This window comes from Moschus berezovskii, chromosome 25 (genome assembly GCF_049115385.1).
Source record: "Moschus berezovskii isolate FMDL1 chromosome 25, NW_MosBer_1.0, whole genome shotgun sequence".
In the NCBI taxonomy this organism is placed as follows: Eukaryota; Metazoa; Chordata; class Mammalia; order Artiodactyla; family Moschidae; genus Moschus; species Moschus berezovskii.
The window spans coordinates 47,598,572-47,616,438 of NC_142484.1; the positions used below are offsets into that span (position 1 = coordinate 47,598,572).

Here is a 17,867-nt window from a genome sequence, read left to right on the forward strand (position 1 = left end):
TATTCTAGAGCTTCATACAAATGAAGCCATACGTGTATAACTCTCATTGTGCTTGAGTTAAGAGTGCTCTTCTTTGCTCTGTTTTCAAGACTCACTAATGGTTTTGTGTTCATTAATAGTTCTTTCCTTTTCCTTATCTTCCATTGTATAGATTACTGTATTTTGCTTATCCATTCTCCTATTGCTAGACAGTTTAAACCATAGCCGCTCTATTTGCGCTTTGTCTTTAGTCAGTTTCCAGTGTGGTCGACGGGAAGGTTTCTCTTCATTCTCCTCAGCACTTATGCCAAATCTATGTCACTCACTTCAAACCTGAATTTCATTTCACCGTCATTCCGTATGTGACCCCTACTCCCCTCAACCTCAGTCTGTCCTCCTCTCCCGAAAATCACTTCAGCGTTTTGTGCAAACTTTTGTGGTCTGCTACATCTCAGTCCAGTCCTTCTCAGTTTCCTTTCTTGCATCTTCTTCTTCTTCCTGGTGCTTCTTAGCAGTCTGTTTCTGTTCTTTTTGATTCTACGTGCTTCCTCTGGGTAATTTCATCTCACTGATTTTAACTGTTCCTCACACACTGATGCCTCCTGAATCGAAATCTATAGCCTTGTCATCTTTCTGGTAAGTTCCAAATCCGCCTAACAAGCAGCCGTTGGATATCCTAACCTGAATTTGTCTCAAGTACCTCAACTTCAACATGTCTAAAATTGATTTTACTCCTTGCTCATTTTTTTTTTTTAATTCCTAGAAGGCATATTGCTCCTTCATTGACCCAAGCTCCCACATCCAGTCAGTTGTAGATTCTGCTGCTTTTATTTAACTAATTTCACAGCTGTCTCATTCTCATTGCCTTATCTGGTTTTAGTTATGGCTCATCAGATATTTCTGCTCTCAATTTTGTACAGCTCAAATGTCTTCCATACTCCTTCTAGTCATCTTTCTATTTAACTTGTATGTGGGGTGAGCGCTCAGTCATGTAGAACTCTTTGAGACCCCATGGACTATATATAGAGCCCGCCAGACTCCTCTGTCCACGCGTGAAATTTTGCCGGCAAGAATATTGGAGTGGGTTGCCATTTCCTTCTCCAGGGGATCTTTCTGACCCCAGGATTGAACCCACGTCTCTTGTGTCTCCTGCAGTAGCAGGCAGATTCTTTACCAGTTGAGCCACCAGGGAAGCTGTTAAGTTGGGTAAGGGCTATATGAGTATATTTAGTCAACAGTCATCCATTCAGCAAATATCAATTGGATGTATTCCATGTGCTCGACCGGAGAAGGCAGTGGCAACCCACTCCAGTACTCTTGCCTGGAAAATCCCATGGGCAGAGGAGCCTGGTAGGCTGCAGTCCATGGGGTCCCTAAGAGTCAGACACAGCTGAGCGACTTCATTTTCACTTTTGACTTTCGTGCATTGGAGAGGGAAATGGCAACCCACTCCAGTGTTCTTGCCTGGAGAATCCCAGGGACGGGGGTGACCCTAGTGGGCTGCCGTCTGTGGGGTCGCACAGAGTCGGACATGACTGAAGTGACTTAGCAGCAGCAGCATGTGCTAGACACCATTCCAAATAGTGGAGATGAGTAGTGAACAAAATGTGGTCTGTTCTTATGGAGCTACAGTTGTAGTGATGGTTGTAATGGTAAGATACAGATAAGTAGATAATGTCAGATAGCAGTGACTGCCAATAAGAAAGAATAGAGTTAGGTGACAGTGAAACAGTATGGAGACATTAGGGAAGTCCTTTTTAATAAGGAGACAGTGTGACAGGGATGTGAATGAAATGAGAGAACAAATGATACAGGTATCTCGGGAAGATCAGTCCAGGCAGAGGAAGCAGAGCAACTAGTGCAGAGGCTCTGCAGTGGAAGCATGCTGGTTATATTCACACAACAACGGGGACACCACAGAGGCTCGAGCCGTGTGAGTAAGGGAGAAGGGAAGGAAATTCGATCAGAAAGCACTGGGGTTGGGAGGTGTCTTTAGAGCTCCTTTATGGAATTTGGATTTGATTCTGAGTGAGTTAGAAGCTGTTGCGCGGAAGAGACATGATCATGAGCACAGGGGTGGCATGTCTTTAAAGGATCACCCTGGTTCTTGTGTACAAATGGAGATGAACTGGAAGCCACTCCAGAAATCCAAGGATGAGGTACTAATCACTCAAACTGGGTGGACGCTGTGGAGGACGTTTGGAAAGTGGTCAGATTCTAGATAGGTTGCGAAGTCAAATGACAAGAAGTGCTGGTAGGTTGTGAGGTGGATACGCAGAAGCGGTTTCAAGGAGGACCCCAAGGGTTTCGGCCTGAGCAGCTAGAAGAGTGGGATTACCATTTGTGAAAATGGAGAAACTAAGGAGTGGAAATGAAGAGTTTGGTTTTGGAAGGATTGGAAAGGAAGGAGTGGGTCTGTGGTGAGTTGGCAGTTGGATGTACAGATATGTCCATTGATATGTTTATGTCAGTGTTTACACACACATGCGTACACATGTTTCTGAAAGTGCTTACCTCTTGTGCTTACAGTTCATGCGCTCTTCGTACCCCAGCAACACTACACACACCCTGTTCGAACCTCTGTGCCTTTGCTCGCATTTTTTGTTAGAATACTGATGGCCATACTGCCAGTACAGGCAAATACTCATTCAAAAATCCTGTGTTGAGGGACTGACATGAAGTCTTTGATAATTTTGATTGCTTCATAGGTCATGCTGCTGTATCTTGTATTGTGTTTACAAGCTTGTGCCTTCTTTTGAACTCAAGGATAGAGTTTTTCAGGTGTCTTTCTCTTAAAGCCCTGGCTTACTGCAGAGTTCTAATAAATGCCTCTGTGCTGTAAGTTTCTGTCATTTGTCTTTATAATCTAAGGCTTGTGAAGAAAATGGTTTGGATTAGTCAGCTTCAGTGTAAGCTTATACATGTATTTGGCAAACTTAATATCAGTGGCAGTTTCTTGGAAACGATTTGATCCATGTAGCTACTGAATATCTAGTTGATGGGAGTCTGAAGGCCTAGAAACTGATGCTGCCAAGGAAACTGAAAATGCAGGAAGTTCATGAGAACAGTACTTCCGATCATGTGAGAATGTCTGCAACACGTCCCTGTTTTTTCTGTACTGTGCGTGTGATGCTTTCTCAAGTCTGGAAAACTGTCAAAATGCAGATTTCTTTGGCCCTAACATAGGCATAATGAAATAGGATTTGAGGTGGTGAAGAATGTCTGATCCTCTCCTACCCTTCCCCATGTCCATAAGTGTCTTCTCCATGTCTGTTTCTCCGTTGTTGCCCTATAAATAGATTCTTCAGTGCTGCTTTTCTAGATGCCATATATATGCATTCGAATACAATATTTGTCTTTGTCTTTCTTACTCTCTTCACTCTGTGTGATAGCTTCTAGGTCCATCCACCTCATCAGAACCGACTCAAATGCCTTCCTTTTGATTGCTGAGTCATATTCCATTGTGCATATGTACCACAGCTTCTTGATCCATTCATCTGTCAGTGGACAACTAGGTTGCTTCCATAGTCTGGCTATTGTAAATGGTGCTGCAGTGAACAATGGGATACATGGGTCTTTTTCAGCGTTGGTTTCCTCAGGGTATACGCCTGGGAGTGGGATTGCTGGGTCATATGGCGGTTTTATTCCTAGTTTTTTTAAGGAATCTCCATACCATCTTCCATAGTGGCTGTATCAATTTACATTCCCATCAACGGTGCAAGAGTGTTCCCTTTCCTCCACACACTCTCCGGCATTTATTATTTGTAGATTTTTTTGATGATATCTCATTGTAATTTTGATTTGCATTTCTCTGATAATGAGCAGTGTTGAGCATCTGTTCATGTGTTTGTTATCCATCTGTATGTCTTCTTTGGAGAAATGTCTGTTTAGGTCTTTTCCCCACGTTTTGGTTGGGTTGTTTGTTTTTCTGGCATTGAGTTGTAGGAGCTGCTTGTATATTTTGGAAATTAATCCTTTGTCTGTTGTTTCATTTGCTGTTATTTTCTCACATTCCGAGGGCTGTCTTTTCACCTTGCTTATCGTTTCCTTTGCTGTGCAAAAGCTTTCAAGTTTAATCAGGTCCCACTTGTTCACTTTTGTTTTTGTTTCCATTACTCTAGGAGGTGGGTCATAGAGTATCTTGCTTTGATTTACGTCATTGAGTGTTCTGCCTATGTTTTCCTCTAAGAGTTTTATAGTTTCTGATCTTACATTTAGGTCTTTAATCCATTTTGAGTTTATCTTTGTATAGGTGTTAGGAAGTGTTCTAATTTCATTCTTTTACATGTAGCTGTCCAGGTTTCCCAGCACCGTTTATTGAAGAGCCTGTCTTTGCCCCATTGTAAATTCTTGCCTCCTTTGTTAAAAATAAGGTACCCATAGGTGCATGGGTTTATTTCCGGGCTTTCTATCTTGTTCCATCAGTCTATATTTCTGTTTTTGTGCCAGCACCATACTATCTTGATGACTGTAGCTTTGTAGTATAATCTGAAGTCAGGAAGGTTGATTCCTCCAACTCCATTCTTTGTGAAGTCTGCTTTGGCTATTTGGGATCTTTTGTGTTTCCATATGAATTGTGCGATTTTTTGTTCTAGTTCTGTGAAAAATGCCATTGGTAATTTGATAGGGATCACGTTGAATTTGTAGATTGTGCTTGGTAGTATAGTCCTTTTCACAGTATTGATTCTTCCGACCCAGAAACATGAAATATCTCTCCATCTGTTTGTGTCATCTTTGATTTCTTTCATCAGTGTCTTATACTTTTCTGTGTACAGTTCTTTTGTCTACTTCAGTTCAGTTCAGTCGTGACTGACTCTTTGCGACCCCATGAATCGCAGCACACCAGGCTCCCTATCCATCACTAACTCCCTGTTCACAGGCTTCACACTTACATAATTGTGTGTGTGTGTGTTTCCTATGTTGAAACAATTTGGATTTGGAGGAAATATCCCAACAAGATTATAACCTCAGCTGCCACCAGGTATGATGAAATCTTCAACCTAAAAACGTACTCAGAAAAGATAGCCAGGTAGAACCAGGCTTAAGGCCTGTTCCTTACTAATTCAGAATATTTGAGGGAAAGCCAATCTTTTTTTAAAAAACTCAAAATTATCATCTTAAAATTAAAAACAAATGAATGCTCTTATATATATATACACACATATATATATTCTTCTTTGATCTTTTTGACATTTCTGTGATGACTAGTGTTATCATCTCTGTGTTAAAGATGTGGAAGCATGCACAGAGAGGCTCGGTGCCTTGGCTAAAGTCACCCAGTATTAGATTTCCATTTCCAGTTGTCCATTGTTCTTGCAAGTTACACCATAAATTGTTTAAAGGGATAGCATGTTATTTTATTCTAAGTCATACACATTAAAGCCAAAATAGTGAAACGATATGAGCAGATAAAAAATGAAACATGTTAAAGATGTTATTTTAATTCATAGTTGGCCAAATTGCATATTAGAGAGTCATGGTAAAATAAACGATTTGGCCATATTTGAGGAATCTTTCATTTTTTGACCGCTTACTTAATAGAATAAAATAAGACCCTGCAGTATTCACAAAGGAACAGATGACCTCAGACTTTTTACCAAGTATAAAGCTAATATTTATACTTATTTGAATTGTCACAAATTCTAAGTGAGTGGAATCCATATTCTTATGATTTTATGTAACCTAAGGTACATGGAAAATAAATCTTGGGAAAATGAATTTCTATAAAAGTCTTAAGATTATATGTAAAATGTTGTGTTTTGTATGGGTTAATGTACTTTTAAAATAGATCTTAAATTATGTGTTTTCTCAGTTATCACTAATTAGCAGCTTCTGTTACACAGATTAGATTGAAATCTATAAAGATCACAATTGAAAAACATACATTCCTTATGACCATATCTGAGACTGCTGCTAGTGTTATCGGACAATGCGTTTCTCCCTTAAATGCAATTTCATTGGGCCGAGAAGGAAAGAAGGGGAAAGGTTAATTCAACAAAGACAAAAATGTCTTTTCTGGGAATTCATCCTTTGAGAAAGCCGTTAATGAGTGGTTTCTCTCTGCCGTCAACTATTCGGTGATGCCACAGGGTCAGTAGCAAACAAAACAAACCAAGTCCTTGATTTCTGTGCAACAGCCTTACTTGGGAGATTTATTTGTGTATTCTTTGAAAGTTTAAAATGTATTTAAATCACTGCTGCTGCTGCTGCTAAGTCACTTCAGTCGTGTCTGACTCTGTGTGACCCCATAGACAGAAGCCCACCAGACTCCCCTGTCCCCAGGATTCTCCAGGCAAGAACACTGGAGTGGGTTGCTATCTCCATAATTCTAAGGAGAGGGTTTGAATTAGCATTCCTGGTCACCTCTGGGCCACACACAAGCCATTCTGTCATACAGTAATTCTTTTGTGTTAGAAACTTGAGATGGGGCTAAACTAAACCAACACTGCCCTTTTGGGGACTCATCCCAGTTATCTTGGGGATCCTGACCGGGCCAGAATCCTTTTGAAACTGGTTCGACCTCCTCAAAACCCTGCCATTTGGTTTTCTGGAACCATGGACCACCCACTTCCCTGACTCAGCAAAGGCATTGTGACCCTCCCTGCTGGGACTGTGCTCTGGGCTAGAGAGTCACTCCTGCAGAGTGTGAGCAGCCTACAGTCATTGGTAGCGTTTGTCTGGTTGAGCCTTTGAGAAATGACTAGAGAGTAACCATAACAATGGTTTCCAATCAATTGAGTCCACTTAATAGTCCAAGCACTGTTCTAAGCACGAAATCATTCACTCCCCTAGACAACCTTGTGAGGAAGATGGTCGTTTTACAGATGAGAACACAGAACCAAGGTTCAGTAGCTGGTGAGTGGTAGAACTGAGATTCAAACCCAAGCAGTCTGATTCTAGCATCTAGTCTTTACTGTTAACCCCTCTGTTATACTGTGCTGTTGAAAGACTGGCTTCTAAAATTATGACAGTCAAGTTGGTGGTCCTTCTCTCAGTGAACCACATATGCAAGGAGATCCAACCAGTCCATGCTAAAGGAGATCAGTCCTGGGTGTTCATTGGAAGGACGGATGCCAAAGCCGAAACTCCAATACTTTGGCCACCTCATGCAAAGAGTGGACTCACTGGAAAAGACTCTGATGCTGGGAGGGATTGGGGGCAGGAGGCAAGGGGACGACAGAGAATGAGATGGCTGGATGGCATCACCAACGTGATGGATACGAGTTTGAGTGAACTCCGGGAGTCGGTGATGGACAGGGAGGCCTGGCGTGCTGTGATTCATGGGGTCGCAAAGAGTCGGACTCAACTGAGCGACTGAACTGATGCTAATAATTCTGACAGTGGTTGAAATAGTTTTAGAAATCTTGTTTTGGAGTTATCTGGGTCACATCACTTGATTTTTCTGGACCCCTGTTTTCTTATTTGTAAAATGAGGAGACAGACCTTCACCATTTGAAGGTAGATTAAATGTTTGGAATGACCAGAAATCAGTTTGAACCAATTTTAAAAAATAAGTTTAGAAAATAAATTCAGCAGTCCAGAGCAACTTTGGATGTGTGTATATGTGCACAGGGCCATTGACGACAGAAGAATAAATGTGGTAATAACTTTGTTTGAGTTGTTCTTTCTTCTGTCTAGTTTGTGATACTTTCAGGACATAGGTAAACATTATGTTGTATCATTCCTTTATGATTCACTTTGAAACATTTAAACGTCAGTTTGATCCCCAGTTGTTGTTCCTCTGTATGACTTTTGAAAAGTTCTTTAGTCCTTTGTGACCTCAGTTTCTTCATCTATGAAATGGGGATCATAGTATTTACTCTTGATGGATCTCCACCCCCATAGATGTGTCTGTTCAGGAGTTAATCTCTATAATAAAAACAGTATTAAGAAAGATTAACAGAGAATATATGTAAAATGCTTGGCATTATGCAGGTACTCAACAAATACTAGTCTTTGAGTTCTTCTACCCCAGCTCGAAAAATAACAATGGCAGTAACAGCAGTGATTCTTTCCTAATTTGGAAACGTAGAATGTATGCACTTTGTCAATTTATGATCTAATCTTCACATGTCGGAGCTTTTTTTAAAAATAATATTGTCTCATTTTAACTTTATGATTCTTATGGTCACTTATTTACCCAAACTGATACACTGAACTTTGCACCTGTTGAATTGGCTCTTTAATTACCATTTTGTTCATCAACATAAACACCTATCTGCTTTTAGTCATTTCATAGCAGTTAAAAACTTTAGCTCTGGACATAATTCGTCCCCTTAATTCTTTTTCTCCTAAGCCTTTATTATGTCTGGGACTTCGTTGTGTGTTTGCGTAAATTAATTTCTCATATGTTTTGTTCTAGTTACGGTCAGGTTTATTCAAGCACTAGACAACAGATTCTGTCATAAAATCATCTTGTAACCCCAAAACAACTGCTCTTACAAATTAAAAAATGAGTCTATGCCATGATGAGACCTCCACTACTTCTATAAACCATGCAAGAAAATACTATTTTTACTTTATGGTAGTACCTTTGCAATATTTCAGTGTCTTCAAGAACGATAAATTTCTTTAGCCGAAAGGGGCTTTTGAAAAATGATGAAATTGCATGCGGTCATTTTATAGATGAGGAAAATTAAGTAAAGGGGAAAATGACTTGCGTAAGATCACATATCTATTGATAGAACTGGAACTAACATCCTGAGTTCCATATTCTAATACGAACCTCTTTCCATCATACCAGTTTAGGGAACAGATTGACACAGATTTTTGTGTTAGTCTCTCTTCTGTCAACAGTGTTACCTTATATCTGTCCTAAAGACATTGTTTGGAGAGCTTTCTTTTTTGAAGAATAGCATCAGTCTGTCAGAGAATCGTTTTTGGTCTGTAGGGTTGCTATCTTACACTTAGTATTTTGTTATCTAGGATAGCGAACGACAGCCGACAGGTCCTCCAGGAACCTGACTTTGCTCAGTCCCTCCTGAGGGATCCAGATACTCCTACCATAAGGAAATCAAGAGGAACTTCCACTCAAGGGATATCCACACATGCTCCTTCAACTCAGCTGGCCGTGGCGGATGACCAGAGAAGCACAGCAGGGAGTGTCCACAGCAAAGTGAGCAGCTACCACGGCAGCCTCCACAGGTCCCGTGATGGCAGGTGAGTTTTATCGGCAGCTTAGTTTATCTCACGGAGAAGGCAATGGCGAGCCACTCCAGTACTCTTGCCTAGAAAATCCCATGGATGGAGGAGCCTGGTAGGCTGCAGTCCGTGGGGTCACTAAGGGTCGGACACGACTGAGCGACTTCACTTTCACTTTTCACTTTCACACATTGGAGAAGGAAATGGCAACCCACTCCAGTGTTCTTGCCTGGAGAATCCCGGGGACAGGGGACCCTGGTGGGCTTCTGTCTATGGGGTCACACAGAGTCGGACACGACTGAAGTGACGCAGCAGCAGCAGCAGCAGTTTATCTCATGTGCTGAGTTCGAGTCATACGGTGTCCAAAGGAAAAGCAGCCAATTCTGAAACAGGAGTTGATCTTTATTGACCTTTCTGAACTTTGCTAGGTTAAGTTGTCCCAGATTATGGTCAGACTTAATGCCAGCCAGAGGAGTTTAGACGCGATACAGCGAGCAACCAAGTCATTGCTCATGGGAGAGAAGGCAGAGTAAAAGTGGTTATTTTAGTGAGATTAACTTAGCAAACAATTATGGAATACCTACTCTGTCAGACACTGTGTGAGTCTCTGGGAATACAAAACTGATTTCGACATGATCTTTGTTCTTAATAAGCTCAAGAAAATAGGGTAGTCATTATTTGTGTTGTAGTTGAAAGCATGGGGTCTAGAATAATAAGCTTCAGTTTCCTCATCTGTAAAATGGAAATAGTAATAATATCTGTCCCTTAGCAATGTTGTAAGAAGTAAATGAGATAATATACCTAATGGCTCAGAACAGTGCCCATCTCAGTAAGTGCCTGTTATCAACTTTTATTATCAGTAGGATAAGGTAATAATTAAAATGCAAATATCATGGTATAGTCCAGAGGTAGTCAAATTTTTCTATGAAGAGAAAAATAACCAATATAATAAATACTGTATTATAAATGAAATAGCCTAATAAATAACTTTAGGCTTTGTGGGTCACATGGTCTTTGTTGCCACCATTCATTTCTGCTGTTAATACCATGAAAGCAGCCATAGACCGTACGCAGTCAAAGTAGGAGTGGCTGTGTTGCAGTAAAACTGTTTCCAAAATAGGAAGGGGCCCGATTTGACCAGCTGGCCACAGTTGGCCAACCCCTGTTTGGTAGCATGGATGAGGAGGGGGTGATTAAATCTGGTGGGGAGGAGGTGGGAGAAAGCTTCCCAGAGAATGTCTGAGAGTGGGCAGGGTGTGCCTTCTTGTTATATTTGGTGGTAGAGACACTAGAATTAGAAACCTCTTAGGAGCTCTGCAGTAATTCAGTTAAGAGACGTTGGAGGTTTATGAAAGAACAGTGACAGTGCCAAGAGAGTAATAGCTGATCTGAAAGATATTCAAAAAGAAGAAATGAAAAGATAGGAGTTGGTGATGGATTCAAAGCAGTTGGAGAGAAGGAATGTGCCAAAAGAAATTTTTTTTAAGATTTCCAAGCCTGGGAAACCGAAAGAATGAACATTATGATGCCCGAAATTCTCCCTTCTGTGTTTCCGTGGCTGTGCTGTATCCTTCCAGGCTCATTCCAGCCTTTCTTTCAGTCTTCCCTGTCCTTGTCATGTAGGATACGATTCCTCGACGTACTCTCTTTTTAGACCTTCTTGTTTGTCCTCTCAGCTCGCTTGCTTTTGCCTTCTAACTTGGTCAGCGACTCTAGGTTTTGAAAAGGAGCCGCCTTTGACATGTTTTCTATCTTGTATACGTTACCTTTACGTGTTTGCTAACTTTGATGTGTTTTCTCTCTTGTATCCATTTCTTTTATTTTCCTTGCGAGATTTTTGAAATATTTTAAATGTTTCCTTTCTACCAGTTCCATCCTTCATTCTTTGTATCTCTGGTCTTTTTCACCTTCTTCCCCAACTGCTAACATAACCAATGACCTGTTTTTAAACCACCATCAAAGATCCTTTCTCTTTGCTGCCTTTTCCTTTCATTCAGCACTCCTAAGTGAAAAGCGTTCTTCTAGGTGCTAGGAACGCAGAGATGGAAGACAAAAGAGCAGTAGGTATGATAAGATCATACACAGTGTGCTTTGGGATTCCAAAGAAGAAAGCCTTTTAAGTCACTGTGGAAAGTCTTGTTCACAAACAAGGCAGTACTCTGATTTGACTAGGGTACAGAGGCGGCAGTTGGAAATCTCAGACAAGGAGACAGCTCATGCAGAGGCAAGGAGGACGAAAAGGCATTTAGGTACCAGGGCCACCGAAGGAGATGAAACATGCTGAGGAGTTCGGGGTTTTTTCCCCTAGAGCAGTGAGAAACTATTGAAAGACTTTGAGCATTGGGGTGATGAAATCAGATTTGGGTTTCAGGAAGATCACTTTGACAACAGCATAGGAGAGGAGGTTGTAAGGAAGCCCAGTTGGGAAGTTTCTAGAGTAAAACTAGAGCTCTTAAGTTAAAACACTCATAGAGAGAGAGGAAACCAGAGAATCTTTGAGAATACCTGCCTCCATGAACTGCTAGCTCCAGGTGGCATGAGTGGTAAAGAACCCACCTGCCAGTGCAGGAGATGTAAGAGACATGAGTTCGATCCCTGGGTTGAAAAGATTGCCCGGAGGACGAAACGGCAACCCATTCTTACCTGGAGAATCCCATGGACAGAGGAGCCTGCCATGGGGTCACAAAGAATTGGACATGACTGACGTGACAGCATAGAATGGCTCCATGAACTGACTTTCAGCAGTATTTGATATTTGACATTATTAGCCTCATCCTTTTCAATAAGGAATGAACAGTTATATGACAGCTCTTATGCATGTGGCATTCTGTGTGTTTAGAGATATGTAGAAGAAAGCTAAAGTCTGCTTTCCAGGAGAATAGAACCTCACGGGAACGGTAGGACATACACATGATAACCAATTAAAAATAGTTCAAGCTAGCATATAATTAAAACTGTGCGTGTTAGAGATGATCATTGTTATAGAATTTCAAATGAGCAGATTGGCTCCTCTGAAAATATCTCAGGAGATAAATAGGGTGAGCAAATGATAGTAGAAATAATGAGTTCCTACTGAGCAGAGAGTTTCTGAAGGGGGTTAAATGTAGGGGAATTTTAGCTTCTGTGATCTAAATGAAATTCCAGTTTAGGTAAGAAAACTTATAATCTTTAATATAAAATAGTGGTAATTAAAAAGCTGCGGGATGGAATTCCTTGAAGCTGAATCAAAAAGGACATACCAAGAACAAGAGCATCAGTCATCATCAGTTCAGTTGCTCAGTCATATCCAGCTCTTTGTGACCCCCATGGACCGCAGCATGCCAGGCCTCCCTGTCCATCACCAACTCACGGAGCTTGCCGAAATTCATGTCCATCGAGTCAGGGATGCCGTCCAACCATCTCATCCTCTGTCGTCCCCTGCTAGGAGAAGAACAAGATACAGTAATGAAAACAATACAGTAAGAATAGCCTAGCATGTGATTCAGAGAAAATGCTTATAAACCACATGAGGGTCTCTATGAAAGTTTAGTGTCATGGAAACTAGGGGATAGCGTATGCCCTCCTGTGGTGGCCTTTCTTAACTCTCTGCTTAATTAAAATCACACTCATCCTTGAAGTCCTGCTTAATTCCCATAGCATGGCAGCTAGTTAATTGCTTTTTAAACATTCTTTGAGTGTGACCTATTTTCAGTACAGTTTGTTTTTCCCTCAGCTAAGTTTGCCGTTTCTGGAGAATGTGAACTTGCTGACAGATATCTGTATATCCCTTGACAGTATCTAGCCCTCTGTTGTTCTTTAGTTGCTAAGTCGTGTGGGGTCTTTGCGACCCCATGGACTGTAGCCTGCCAGGCTCCTGTCTGTGGGATTTCCCAGGCAAGAATAGTGGCGTGGGTTGCCATGTCCTTCTCCAGAGAATCTTCCCAGCCCGGGGATCGAACCCACGTCTTCTGCATTGGCAGGCAGTCAGATTTTTTACCACTGAGCCATGAGGGAGGAAACAAGTCTGTCAAACAACTTTAGAAATAATTTGGGCATGCCATCTCATGGATATTTCTGTCTGCGTCAGTCAGTGTTTAAGTGTACACGTTAGCACTATATTTTGGCCGTGGTTTTCTCATCATCTCATGTTATCTTGGCTGTAAGATGACACCTATGCACACATATCTGCTTCTCAGTACTCAGTCTAGTCCAGATTGCTTGATGGATAGTTACTGATCTCAGTGCTATGTAAAATAAAATAGACTTAGGTAAATATACCTACCCATAGGTATCGACTTCAAAGAATAAGCAGTTGGTAGTTAGATGAGAGGATATAGAAAAGGAAATGGATGAGTAACGGGGTGAATTTGAGAATGAGAGGTCAGTTTGGTACGTGGGTGCCATTTTCCTGTGTAGTCAAGTCCTAATTATCCACCTCAGATAAGGCAGCTCTCCACCTGAAGGGTGTCTACTGACCCCGCTCCCTGCAGCGGAGAGGCTCGTCCTTCTGTGAAGGGGATCTGGCTGTGCATCCCCGACAAGAGTTTTACATGGTACAGAATTCTGGTTGAAAAGTTTTTTTTCTCTCAACATTTCAAATATATTGTTTTCTGGCTTTTGGTATTGTTAAGGACTCTGCTGTCATTCTAACCGTTGGTCTCTTTTAGGTCTGTCCCCTTTTCTGAGACTGTTTTTCATGACTCCTGTCCTTGGAGTTCTGCAGTTTCACTGAAGGGTGTATTTCTTTGTACTTCTCCTGCTAGTGGTATACAGTACCTCCTTGGTCTGTGAATTCACGTGTTTAGCAGTTGTGGAAAATCTGTAGTCATTCTCTCTCGAAATATTGTCTCTCGTAGATTCTCTCAATTCCCTCCCTCCTGGGAATCAAATTATTGGGTTGGCCACAAAGTTCATTCAGGTGCAGAAAAGCCATACCATCTTTCGGGCCAACCCAGTATACTCCTATTCGACCTTCTCATTCTGCCTCCATTTCTCGTGACATCACTTTCACATTTTCCTTGTCTCTCTTATGGCATTCTGGATAGTTTTATTTTCACCTACTACCAGCTTATGAAATTTCTCTTCAAACAGCAGCCTGAATTGCTGTTTCTTATTAAATATTTCAGGAATCCTATCGAATGATTTTCCATTTCAAAAATTATGTTTGTAGACTTTTTTAATCTATTATTTCAAGTAATTCCTTGTAGATTGGTAACCTGTGACTATATTTCCTATTTCTGTAAACATTACATACTTACCTATTCTGTCATTCAGTATTTGACAATTTCAGTATCTGCAGTTCTAAGTTTGATGCTGTGACTCAGTCATAGTGGCTTGTTTTCTCTTGTGTTTGGTGGCTTTATATTTTGAGCTCTTTGGTGAATCAGTCAATGGGAATCCTGGAGAAAGTATTGTTCTAGCTGATTGATAGGAGGCACAGCTAACCTGCAAACACTTCAGCCTATGGGCCTGGTGATTTAGGCTAGCGAGGGAGTTCCTGGCTCCCTTTCTCAGCTTACCAACTGGCCTAACGCTCACCTTCCCCAAATGAATAGCAACCACACTTGTGTGACCTTTCCCATCTCATCCACCTAATAGCCCCTGCTTGATGAGCCCTAACTCCTTATTGGGCTGGTCCCAATTCATCATAATTTTTGAAGTGGGGGACTCTTTGGAGATCTCCCCTCAATCATGAAAGATCTGTAATATCTCAAATAGTGAGTTCTTTCCAGATTTAACTGGTTCGGACTTTGCTGACGCTCCTACTCAGACGTATTGTCGGAAGTCATACTGTCTGAAGAAACCTGAGCATATTTATTTTCCTAATGCTCTACTTTAAGACAAACTGCTTAGCTCTTTAACAGCCTGAACAATAGGAATGAACTCAATGACCTTAACCAGCTACAGTGCGTGCAGTCACGTCAAACTCTTTGCCACCCCATGGACTGTAGCCTGTCAGGCACCTCTGTCCATGGAACTTTTCAGGAAAGAATCCTGGAGTGAGTTGCCATTTCCTCCTCCAGGGAATCTTCCCGACCCAGGGACTGAACCCATATCTCTTGCGTCTCCTGCACTGCAGGTGGATTCTGTACCACTAGTGCCACCTGGGAAGTCAAATTACCTTAACACATTTTATAAAATCACTGATAAAATATTTGTGATTCACTAGAGGGGTTTCTGGAGAAGGAAATGGCAACCCACTCCAGTACCCTTGCCTGGAAAATCCCATGGACGGAGGAGCCTGGTAGGCTGCAGTCCATGGGATGGCTAGGAGTCGGACACGACTGAGCGACTTCACTTTCACTTTCATGCATTGGAGAAGGAAATGGCAACCCACTCCAGTGTTCTTGCCTGGAGAATCCCAGGGACGCGGGAGCCTGGTGGGCTGCCGTCTGTGGGGTCGCACAGAGTCGGACACTACTGATGTGACGTAGCAGCAGCAGCAGCAGCAGAGGGGTTTCCCCAGTGGCTCAGCAGTAAAGAATCTGCCTGCAACGCAGAAGATGCAAGAGACCCAGGTTCAGTCCCTGGTTTGGGAAGATCCTCAACCCAATCCAGCATTCTTACGTGAAGACTCCCATGGATACAGGAGCCTGGCGGGCTGCGGTCCATAGCGTCACAAAGAGTCAGTCAGACACAGCTGAAGCGACTGAGCAGTCAGGCAGGCCGAGGAAATAAAATGGAAGATTTCATATTCGACATGATCAGGTAGGTGGTTAGTAGTCTTTGGAATCAAAAATACAATTCACACCTTAGCTTTATCACTTACTGTAAGACTCTAGATAAGTTGTATTTAATTAGAAGACTCAGTTCCTCATTTGTAAAGCAGAATACAACTTATTGTGTTATTTTGAGGAATAAAGGAGATGTTGTGTATACATTCACTGAGGACAGAACCTGATGCACAGTACATACTTAGTAACTAGAAGCTTCTATGACTATCACATTATGTTGTTTCTATTTTACTATTCCCATAAACTACTCAAATGTTTCCTTGAACTGGTGTGGTGTGACTTCAGAGACAACTGGAAATAAGATTTATTGGCATATCTTTACTATAGTGATGCGCTAGAATTTACTTTATTGAGTATTTTTAATACCATTATATGATAGAGTAAAATGATGATCCTTGAAAGCAGTAACAAGAATGAAACAGTGACAGTTTCCATGAGACAGAAAAGTGCCATAGGTCACCAACCACTGAAATGAAAGAATTATCTAAGGTGATAGAGACTAATGCTTGCTATAGTTCAGAAGCTGGCAGACTACAACCTACAGAACAAATCTGCCCCAATTATGTCCCTGCAAACAACGTCATCCGGAAACACTTCCAAGCTGTTCATGTATTGTCTGTGGCTGCTTTTCTGTGATTGTGATTTCCATTGGGCCCAGCCTCTGACAGATAAAGATAAGAGGCTTATGGAAGCTTCCTGATGGGAGAGACTGACTGTGGGGGAAACTGGGTCTTGTTCCGATTGGTGGGGCCATACTCAGTAAATCTTTAACCCAATTTTCTGTTGATGGGTGGGGCTGTGTTCCCTCCCTGTTGTTTCACCTGAGACCAAACCATGGTGGAGGTAATGAAGACAATGTCGACCGCCTTCAAAAGGTCTGGTACATGCACTGGCACACTCAGCGCCTCCCCATCCTGCAGCAGGCCACTGCTGACTCACCCCTCTGCCAGAGACTCCTGGACACTCACAGGCAAGTCTGGGTCAACTGTCTTGTGGGGTCACTGCTCAAAGCTATGGTTTTTCCTAGAGTCATGTATGGGTGTGCAAGTTGGACTATAAAGAAAGCTTAGGAATTGATGCTTTTGAACTGTGGTGTTGGAGAAGACTCTTGAGAGTCCTTTGGACTGCAAGGAGATCAAAGCAGTTAATCCGAAAGGAAATCAGTCCTGAATACTCAACTGGAAGGACTGATGTGAAGCTGAAGCTTCAATACTTCAGTCACCTGAAGCAAAGAACAGACTCACTGGAAAAGACCGTGATGCCAGGAAAGATTGAAGGCGGGAGGAGAAGGGAACGACAGAGGATGAGATGGCTGGATGGCATCACCGACGCGATGGACATGAGTTTGAGCAAGCTCCGGGAGTTGGTGAAAGACAGGGAAGCCTGGGGTGCTACAGTCCATGGGGTTGCAAAGAATTGGACCTAACTGATCACACAGACCACAGCCTTGTCTAACTCAATGAAACTAAGCCATGGGCGCCTGCTCAAGGATGACACGCAAATTCGTGAAGCATTCCATATTTTTAAATAACCTCTTGTGTGTTAACTTAAATAACAAATTTTTTGAAAATAAATACTTTTCAAATAAAAAAAAAATAAACTAAGGCATGCCGTGTGGGGCCTCCCAAGATGGGCGGGTCGTGGTGGAGGGGTCTGACAGAATGTGGTCCACGGGAGAAGGGAATGGCAAACCACTTCAGTATACTTGCCTTGAGAACCCCATGAACATTATGAGAAGGCAAAATGATAGGATACTGAATGAGGAATTCCCCAGGTCGGTAGGTGTCCAGTATGCTCCTGGAGATCAGTGGAGAAATAACTCCAGAAAGAATGAAGGGATGGAGCCAAAGCAAAACCAGTACCCAGTTGTGGAGGTGACTGGTGATAGAAGCAAGGTCCGATGCTGTAAAGAGCAATATTGCATAGGAACCTGGGATGTTAGGTCCATGAATCAAGGCAAATTGGAAGTGGTCAAACAGGAGATGGCAAGAGTGAACATAGACATTCTAGGAATCCGTGAACTAAAATGGACTG

The 17,867-nt window shown here is 42.0% G+C and overlaps 1 protein-coding gene across 4 annotated transcripts in view; it reads left to right on the plus strand.

Annotated features, from left to right (window-relative positions):
* Window positions 1-17,867, plus strand: part of LOC129547515 (ferroxidase HEPHL1-like) — a 183,985-nt gene that overhangs the window by 29,538 nt on the left and 136,580 nt on the right. For all 4 annotated transcript variants that reach the window (XM_088832388.1, XM_088832390.1, XM_088832391.1 and 1 more), the window contains one exon: window positions 8,905-9,138. In XM_088832388.1, the coding sequence (XP_088688514.1) occupies window positions 9,132-9,138 (7 nt within the window). In that variant the 5' untranslated portion in view covers window positions 8,905-9,131. The remainder of the gene's footprint in view (window positions 1-8,904; window positions 9,139-17,867) is intronic.